General features: G+C 42.1%; 1 protein-coding gene across 4 annotated transcripts in view; it reads left to right on the forward strand.

Moving 5' to 3' along the window:
* The window catches only part of TANC1 (tetratricopeptide repeat, ankyrin repeat and coiled-coil containing 1), a 59,907-nt gene extending 50,088 nt beyond the window's left edge, over positions 1 to 9,819 (forward strand). For all 4 annotated transcript variants that reach the window (XM_066554004.1, XM_066554005.1, XM_066554006.1 and 1 more), the window contains 9 exons: positions 494 to 572; positions 1,929 to 2,062; positions 2,808 to 2,931; positions 3,042 to 3,217; positions 4,209 to 4,341; positions 5,151 to 5,242; positions 5,680 to 5,826; positions 6,309 to 6,409; positions 7,273 to 9,819. In XM_066554004.1, the coding sequence (XP_066410101.1) occupies positions 494 to 572; positions 1,929 to 2,062; positions 2,808 to 2,931; positions 3,042 to 3,217; positions 4,209 to 4,341; positions 5,151 to 5,242; positions 5,680 to 5,826; positions 6,309 to 6,409; positions 7,273 to 8,635 (2,349 nt within the window). In that variant the 3' untranslated portion in view covers positions 8,636 to 9,819. The remainder of the gene's footprint in view (positions 1 to 493; positions 573 to 1,928; positions 2,063 to 2,807; positions 2,932 to 3,041; positions 3,218 to 4,208; positions 4,342 to 5,150; positions 5,243 to 5,679; positions 5,827 to 6,308; positions 6,410 to 7,272) is intronic.
* Positions 9,820 to 9,887: the final 68 nt, after the last annotated feature.

Below are 9,887 nucleotides of genomic sequence, written 5' to 3' on the forward strand. Positions count from 1 at the left end.
ATTGACATGTGCTTAGACCATTCTGGGAAGAAATTTAGAACAGGTAAAGCTATAAGAAATGTGGAAGGAAAAACCTAGGTATCACCATTTTACAAAATGTATGCAAATATTCTCATTTTTGCTCTCTTGTTTTAGATGATCTGGAGTTTCCTCACTGAACTAGGAGGCTTTATTTTTGCCATTGTTTATTTTGATTATTCTGTTCTATATAGGCCACATGGGAACTAATTAAATCATAGTCATGCCAAACAACAAATTCACAGAAGAGCACTGGGCTTTTTTTAAATTGTTTTCAATAACATTCACTTGTCTTAAAAGTCATTCTAAAGTCCTACTGAATTTGTTTTGAGTAATACTGATTTCTTTTCTATTGATTATATGCATTGAGAGAGAAGCACTCTCAGTTGTTTTACATCTTTTTCTCCCTTGTGTCATATGAGTGACAACTGATGCTCTTGTGGCTCAGCCCATCTCTGCTCAATGATTTCGGCAGGTGGTTCATTACATCTTGACAGTTGAAAAAGACCATGACATGGACATCAATGACACTGATGCCTTATGGGGAGAAACAGGTATTTCCCTTCTTGTGTGTTTCATAATTAACATTGCTAATTTAAGAATAAAGAGTTGTTAATCTTACTTTTTAAATTTAATTCTCCATAATAAAAATAATGGAAAATACCAGATGTAATAATAAAATGCAGTTTATAAGTATGGTTTTAATTTACTGAATCTATGCATCTCAAGTATTGAAGGACTATTTTATATTAAAATTACTGTAAATTACTGACTTTTTAACTAAATGGAAAATTGTGGAAATACAGTGCTTAGGTTTTAGTGTGGAATTTTATGGGATTCTCTGTCTGAGAACCTTTGTTTAAATATCATTAGTTTTCAGGAAATGCTGGGCCAAAGCCTCATTTGTTCTGATTAGGCAGTGGAAGCAGAGACCTGCCTTTGGGCATCTGGGAAAGGCCAAATGTCGTTTTTAGGGCAGACTGCAATGCCTGCACTGCAGTTCCCTGGTGTGCCTTGTGAGTGGCATCTCCAGCCCATGGAAACAGCCGAGGGTGAGGGAGCAGCATTGGGATGATGGTCAGTGGCCTCTCACATCCTAGAGAAGCAGATGTGCTTTGTTCCTACACGTGTACAAAACCCTTGTTGCAAATCCAGCGAATTCCAAAAGCCATATATCTGTTTCTAAATTAATTCTGTTCTTCAGTATTTTCCTGTCAGTATTTTTTATTGAAATCCTTGCATAATACATTGGGAATCTTCACCCACTGAGGAAGTGAACTCTCTAAAAGGGGGATTTTTGAACAAGACTCAACTCTTTTGCTTGTATTACTGATATCCATAAAAGTTACTTTCCAGTTGTTCAGCTCTAAACAGTTGTTATAACTGTTACACAGTGCAGTTTCATCAACTGAGGAGGGAATGGGTAAGATAAGTGCTAAAAAAGAAAAAATTACTTCTTCCTCTAGTGTTTGTAATTCCCTTTACTTTCAGCATTCATTGGAATTTAAAAAAAAATTCTATTTGACTGTGTTTGAAAATGATAAAATCACTTCTTAGAAGAAAATGGAAGTTACTAGGCTTTAGAAGCTGGAGGAGCAAGTCCTTTGCTGATTCTTGCATAAGTCACACGTTAACTCATCTTTTAATACTTGTTGGCATGACTGGTGAGGCTTCAATACAAACAACAAAATTTAAATCTCAAGTTCTATTTAAAACACAATATGAGCAAAATAGAAGAGGTGGAAAAATTATGGTGGGGAAAGTATTTTCTTTTTTTGTTCTTTTCAGCTTTCAGTAAGTGTCCCAGTGAAAAGCTGAAAGAATGGGGATTCAGGAATACTCACATATTGTGCATGTGTCCAAAGGCCAAATAAGCCAAGAGCTGATGTTGATGCAAATGCTTTCTCTAGCGCTGACAGCTGCTGCAGGAAGAGGAAAGCTGGAAGTGTGCCAGTTACTCCTCGGGCACGGAGCGGCCGTGAGCAGGGCCAGCAGGAGAGGCGTGCCCCCGCTCCTCTGCGCTGTCCGGCAGGGCCACTGGCAGGTCTGGCACCGCTCTGGGGATCCTGTGGGAGGCGGTCCCTCGTTCCTCCCATCTCTAGTTCTGGAAATAATTGCTGTCAATTTTCTAATACATCTTCGCATCTGCTTCAGAGGGATGTGCTCAGAAGCTTCACTTCCAAACCCTTTGTACCCCTGGAAATAACTTAAAAAGCACATTGGCGTCACAACAGTCTTAGTTATAATATACCTGAAAAATAAATGTGAGTTTAAAATATTTTATTTCCTAGACCAAGATCAGAGGTGATTTCAGACCTTTTGTACTGCTGCTGTGCAGAAGAGAGAGCCTTGGATTCAGAAGCCTTCCTCATGCTGGCCTCTCCTGTGAGGAGAAGGCCTTGAACTGCAGTCAGGGCTTGAGCTACATAGAACTTCTCAGTGGTTGCCATTAATACACCTTAGTCCTCTTTGTTAAAAGTTCATGATATTATGGCTGAAATCTCAATCTGCCAATTTAATAAAATCATAGAGTTGGTAAGATTGGAAAAGCCCTCCAAGACCATCGAGGCCAGTTGCTCCCCAGGCCTGCCAAGGCCACCAGTAACCCATGTCCTGAAGTGTTACACCCACATGGCTTTTAAATCCCTTCCGGGATGAGGCAGGTGGGAATTCCACCCCTGCCCCTGTGCCAGGGCTGGACAGCACTTTCTAAGAAATTCTCCTAATATCCAATCTAAACCCCCTCTGGTGTAAGGAATGTATTTTTAAATTGATATTTTCTGTTTCAGATCGCTAAACTTCTAGTGGAACATGGGGCTGATGTGAATTTAAGTGATAAGCAAGGCCGGACACCACTGATGGTGGCTTCTTGTGAAGGACATCTGAGCACTGTGGAATTTCTCCTTTCTGAAGGTAGAAAATAAATAGCAGATTACAGCTGCACCAGGGATTGCATCTGGGTGAGTTCAGGAATTTTTCCATTTAAACAGAATCTTCATAACAAAGTTCATATTATTTTACAGGTGCAACTGTTTCATCTCTGGACAAGGAAGGACTGACAGCTCTGAGCTGGGCATGTCTGAAAGGCCACAAGGAAGTTGTTCAGTATTTAGTAGAGAAAGGTGCAGCCACTGATCAGACTGACAAAAATGGACGAACACCCCTAGACTTGGCAGCTTTTTATGGGGATGCTGATATTGTAAGTATAACAAAACATTCAAGAAAAAGTTACCAAAATTTAGGATTTATCAAAAATATCGCCTACCAAAATAGGAAATTTGGGGAAGTAGCCAAGAGGGTTACACTGCTCTTGTCTTGACTGCAGTGAAAATGTTTGCTCAGGAAAGCATTTTCTAGATAGGTAGAAGCCCAGAATTACGCTGCAAACCCACAGAGGTCCCTTCTCAGGGTCCTGGTCAGTTGATGCCTTTGTAGACGAAATACCCCAAGAAGAGGTGTAAGAAGAGGAAGGGCACACTCAGGTCTGTGTGCACTGTGAACTAGACAGAACAGCACACGCTGTTCTCACACTCACTCACAGCTGTGTTTCTGCAGCTTGCATACACAAGGTCTGTTTCAGCTGCTGCTGTGGTGTGTAACTCACTATAGCATGTTGTCCCATTCAGCTTTGTCTGAGTTAACTTGAAATTGTAAGTGATAGTGGCTTTGGTAGTTTTCAGACACTGTGTTTTTGCCCATGACACTGGGTACTGGAGGCTCTGCTGGAGAATGAGGGGTGTCCAGGCTCCTTCCTGTCCCTGGATTTGCTGTAGGTCATTGTCCTGGAGTGGTGCCAACTCCCATTTCCCTGCCTAGACCCTTCAGCAGGTCTGTGCTCAGCTACTGGCCAGGCTGGGACAGGGACAATGCCAGTAGAGAGAGAGGTCCTTGTGCAGGCCCATGGCTGTGGGTCACGGAGCTTGTCCATGGGCAGGACTCTTGGTGCCTCTTCCCTTACAAGATCGCTGCTGGTGGCACTTGAGCAAGTAACGGTTATGGGAAAGAGCTGCTGCTTCCCTCCAGCCTGCCTGTGCTGTGGTGCCTTTGGTGGGTCTTAGATGGCTGTACTGTACTCAGCAGCATATGCTCAGTGTGTTTCAAAGAAGATTACATGGTACCTTAAATATTTCCTTGGTCTGCCTTTCATACCAAGAGCCATGTTACAAAGCATGTTTCATTTCTTCTCCCAGGTGCAGTATTTGGTGGAGAAAGGAGCAATGATTGAGCACGTGGACCACAGTGGCATGAGGCCACTGGACAGAGCGATTGGCTGCCGCAATACCTCAGTTGTGGTCATGCTGCTGAGAAAGGGAGCCAAGCTGGGTTAGTGAAACTGCCCTGCACCGTGACAAACAGCTGGGTTCTGCTCTGCCAGAATTAGTTATTTCTGTGAAGTAGATGAAATAAAACACCAGATTTTTGCAGGCTGTCTGGTTTGCAGATGCCCGCCTAAGATAAACAATCTCCTTTAAAGGCAGACACACAAGACTCACTTTAGAAATTAGGAAACGCAAGGACTTTTATTCTGCTCCTTCTTTGATGTGTGCTGATGCTGAGGGAGTTACTGTATATGATTACTCTGCCTTAATATATTGCCTTAAGACAAGAAAATGGTGATTGTGCTATTACTGATACATAATTGTGGCACTATTAATGATTTACATTAGGAAGCTTTACTTTTAAATAACACTCTTCTAATAAACTATAGAACTGTGTATTTTTGCAAAGGGTAGGCCAAAGAAATGTAAGTTATGTATTGCCAGTAGGCAAGTACATGATGCAGTGTATGTGATAATTACTGAAATTATTAGTACATTCGAATCACTATTTCATATTATTTGGGTAGTAAGTGTGATCAAATACAGATTCTTACATAGGCCTGAATTTAATTGTGACTTCTATACATTCCTTCACAGCAGTGAAATGTATCAGACCATTTAATACCTGGCTGCTGTCCAGGTGGTGCCAGAGATGCATTTTAAATGCGTGCACCCTAATTATGATGATAATAGTAATATTGGTTCCATGTAGGTGGAATATATACTGAAGTAGGACCAGGCTTTCTACTGTGGTAGACAGCAGGAACACACTTTCTTCCCTTTTGTCAGAGACCCTTAAAATTTAACTTGCAGGAAATGCAGCGTGGGCAATGGCCACCTCCAAACCCGATATTCTCCTGATTCTTCTGCAGAAACTGATGGAAGAAGGAAATACACTCTATAAAGTAGGTGGATTTTTCTTTTTTTCTGGCAGCAGAACATTGGACTTCTGCCTGAAGGTAGACTGAATGCCTTTATGCCTCCTTTTCAGTTATATAATCTAACATATTACAACTCTGTTTAAAACAGAATAGTAATATATCAGATTATATGATTTTTTTTCTGGTACTAGTAGTAGTACATATTAGTGCAAATATTACCCTTGTCAAATACCATTAAACATTTGAGTTCAGAAAGGGACACAAACTCTGATTAACATGCAGGTTCTCCCTGTGCTTTTCTGACAGTGTAGTTCATACTGTGTATATTTATTAGAAAATCTCTCTCTGTGTTTTCTGCTTGAAGGGCATCTCTTGTTAGATGTCAAATATAAATATGCTTTTTGGACAGTATTGCAATATTAGACGTTTGTGAAAAACTCCTTGTTCCCTAAAATTTGCAGAAAGGCAAGATGAGGGAAGCAGCACAGCGCTATCAGTATGCATTGAGGAAGTTCCCAAGGGAAGGGTTTGGTGAGGAAATGAAAGCCTTCACTGAGCTGAGAGTTTCATTATACCTGAACTTGTCACGATGTCGCCGCAAAACAAATGTAAGCTCTTGCTGTTAGTCTGCTGCCTCTCTAGCATTGGGAATCTGAGACATATCCTACTGCATTACTGGGTTGTGTGTGGATATCTATCTGTGCTATTTTAGAATCCTTTTCACTATATCCTGATCTTGGGATTTATCATGTCAATAAATGGGTGGCTTACAAGATGAGGGCATGTTGTCGTGGGGGATCTATTACAGCTGGTCTTACATCATGCAGTAATTGTGGAATGATGAACTACTGGATCTTTGTGGTACTTTTAAAAGACTGAATGCAAAACATTGCTACCTTTGTTATCAACCAGCACAACCAGGTGCCATGGCTGTGCCCATGTGTGCTTTCAGCAAGTACCTGCTCTTGCAGACTGGGGCAGGAGCCTCTGCCACGTGCGCTGGCTGCGCTCCTGGAGCCAGAGCATGACCCGCAGCTGGCAACTTGCTTTGCCTGGCGCTGTGTAATGGCGTGTTTGATTCCTTCGTTAGGATTTTGGAATGGCTGAAGAGTTTGCTACCAAAGCCTTGGATCTGAAGCCTAAGTGCTACGAAGCCTATTATGCCAGAGCGAGAGCCAAGAGGAACAGCAGGTACTGCAGAGATTTTTTTTTTAACTTGCCATTTTTAATAACTTGTTCTTTTCTGCTAGCTGCATTTCAAATTTGCAAAGAAAAAATTATTTTTTAGTGCACTTTACATCTGTACTGGGTCTCTCTTATCAGATAAAGTCAACCACATCCAAATAACGATATTGAATACTCTGTAAGTACTTATGAGGCAGTCCAGAAAGTAACAAATTCATATGAAGAGGGATTATTTTAAATGTAACAGTGAATAGGTCTGCTGCTCCACATGACTTAGCAGAATGTGACCAGCAGTGTGCCACCCAATTCCAGCACTTCATTGTTTATTGCCAAGCTTGCAGTTTATTACTGGCTACTTTGATAGGAAATAATATGATGAATCGTTAGCAGTTGAAGACAAAAATAAGGGGAGAGAGGAGGAACCATCTCTTTAGGTTGAAAGAATAACAAACTAGAGTGGTGTAGCTGAAGTACAGGAAGAGGTGCCTTTTTGATTCACCATATCTTTTCTAAACATCAATAAATGGTCATGAAGCAGAGTTCAGCAGGTTCCTTTCTCTAGAGGTAACTGTGGAAGAGCTTGTGAGACAAATTGTCATTTCCTGGTGTTCCCAGCAGAGAGTTCTCCTGCCTGCCTGCATGGGGTATCAGGATACTTTAGGGAAGCATTCAGGGTTGGGTCTGTGCTTCCACCTTAGTTAAGAATTTCCTGAGGTGGAGAATTTCCAGTTGTAATTTGTCACCACCTGCAGCAGGAAGCAACAAATCAGGACATTTTGCTAAAAGGGTGGAGGTGGAATTAGTAGTAGGCAATGCTGGGACACAGATTTGCCCCAGTTTTCATTGTTTACTTATTTGTTCCTAAACAGAAAACTACTTGCTGCTCTCTCTGACCTACGGGAAGCCACTCAGATATGCCCCAGCAATCAGGAGATAAAACGTCTCTTGGCTCGGGTGGAAGAGGAGTGCAAACAGTTCCAGAGAACACAGCAACAGAAGCATCAGTGTCCACAGCTGCTTGAACAAACCAGCAATTCTGATAATGAGGAGGAAGGAATTGTATCAGGTGTGAACGATAATTTTAATCTTCAAGACAGGGAAGCTGACCTGCCACACCCCAGTGAATCTGTTTCTCCTCCACAAAGGCTGCAATGTTCCTCTGCTGCTTCATTGTTTAGCAGGACCCTTCAAGAAGGTGTTCAGAAAGCTCAGTGTGTGTCCCCTCAAAGCAGAACAAGCAACAAATACCTGAGAGAGCCAGGTTTGATTATGCAGCCAACAAAGCAGGCACAGATTGTAAAAACGAATCAGCATCTGAGCTCCATCCAGCCTGGATCTAAACCAGGAAGCAGTCAATGTAGCACCAAGCCACAATCATCTTTGCAGCATCTTCCCCACAGTCCCTTGCCCATCCGGCACTGTGGAAGTCAACAGGTGGATAAGACAAACATATTTTCATCTGGAAGCATTTCCACAGATCCCACTGCTGAACTGCACAATGAGAAGTTTGTGTCTAGCCAGCGTTCACATCCACAGCATCATGAGACTCTCTCTTCTCGTTCTTTTGCTTGTAAATCTAAACCTGGTGACACATCAACAGCCTCTGCTCCAACAAATTTCAGTGACTCAAGGGAGCAAAGCCCTGTAGCCAGTGGTGGCTCTTCTGGCTCTCCATCCAGTAGTGTGATTGTTGCCAGCTCATCAAGCAGCTTCACTTCAGCCAGCAGTTTGTCAGGCAGTGTTAAGGGGCTGGGCCCAGATGTTCGACTCAAGGAGACCAACATCAGTCAAGCTCAGGGCACTGAGCACCGACCTCGCAATACCCCGTTTATGGGAATCATGGACAAGACTGCAAGGTTTCAGCAGCAAAACACACAATCTAGTCGCACTTGGCACTCTCAGGCAGCAGATGGATTATCCACAAACGTTGCTTCTGCAGGCATTCAGCCCTCCAACTTGGAGCAGTTCTCAGTTAAACACTACTCAACTAAGGGATCCTCTACAGGCGCTGCCCCTGGAGATGGCAGCCAGAGCAGCGTGCAAGCAAAAGAACGTGAGGAGCTCCCATGCCAAACCCCTCCCCACTGTACAGACAGCAGATCACTCAACCAAGGTTCTCATTTATACCCTGATGCTGTAGCCAAACTGCCGTCCCACAGCACTCAGGACGGCCACCTCAGTCACGTCACCACGGCAAAACCAAAGCGATCGTTCATTGAATCAAATGTATAAATACTGTCCTGTACATTGACAGGGGAGACTGGGCTCACAACATCACAGGGGCTGACTGCTCTACAAAACACTGACTGCCTCGGCATGGCTGGGTCCCAGGGAGCAGTCTTTGTGGGATACAACCACTTCCAACTGTTCCTACCATCACAGGCAGTGACAGTAACTGGAATAACAAATTAGTGTAGAAAGACTTAATTAGGTTGGCCTAGGAGCTCGAGCAGAGAAATCCTTCCTATCACATGTTACCATTAAATAAGCCTTTCCTTTCACATATGGCTTCAGTCTTGGCTTTTGGTTCTCTTGCATCTCACACATAGTACTCATGTCTCTCAAATGCTTACGTGCTGATGTCTCACAGCAGCGCTAAGGGCGATAATCTGCTGCAGAATACTCAGATCTGTACATGCATGCATTTTTTTCAAATCAAATTATTTTATCACTTTTCTAGTGGGATCTAATTTGGGTTGCATGATGTACATTTAGGAAGCATAAATAATTTGTGTATGAGTAAACTATAAGCAGCCATGCTTTGATGTGTAAATAAAACTATTTTTAGTAAATAGAAGAAATTAAATAAAATGAGTGACATTTGCATGTGTATTGGGAGGCTTTGACCATATTGGTTATTGCACTGAAGAACACACTATTATGGCCTATTAACAATAATCGCACTTTATATAGGGTATCTAATCACCTTTGGGTGCTATCTTAAAGCAAAATGATTTATTGTTTATTTGTGAAAAGGTACAACAACTGAATGCTTAGTAAATGTTTTTATGGGAAACCAAGAAAGGGATGAACGTGAAAGTTTGAGGAACAGTGTATGTGCAGTTGCATGACAGAATGAAGTTGAGACGTTGGTTTTTTAAGGAAATGAGGATTTTTATTGGCAAGAACATACTGAAACTGAACTGCTGCAGTGACATTCCTATGAGTGCAATTCAGGTGGAGTGCTCAGCTTTCTATTCTTCCCATCATGCTTGATTACAGTGTTCGGTGTACATTGTAAACAGCTGTACCCAGCTCTACACATCCTTTTGCAGTTTGTATCATTACACTTCAGCTTATTTATTGTTTACTGTTTCTTTGATATTTTGTACAAGTCCCATATTAGTCTTGTCCTGTAGTTCTATTTTTGCACAGCTACTGTACTCTTTCCATACAAAATAAAGATTATTAATATACCTGTGGGATGAGATGCAGTCCCTGATGGTTACAGGAGAAACTCTCTCCCAGCTTTTCCAACTACGTG

The sequence above is a fragment of the Molothrus aeneus genome, chromosome 7 (genome assembly GCF_037042795.1).
Source record: "Molothrus aeneus isolate 106 chromosome 7, BPBGC_Maene_1.0, whole genome shotgun sequence".
In the NCBI taxonomy this organism is placed as follows: domain Eukaryota; kingdom Metazoa; phylum Chordata; class Aves; order Passeriformes; family Icteridae; genus Molothrus; species Molothrus aeneus.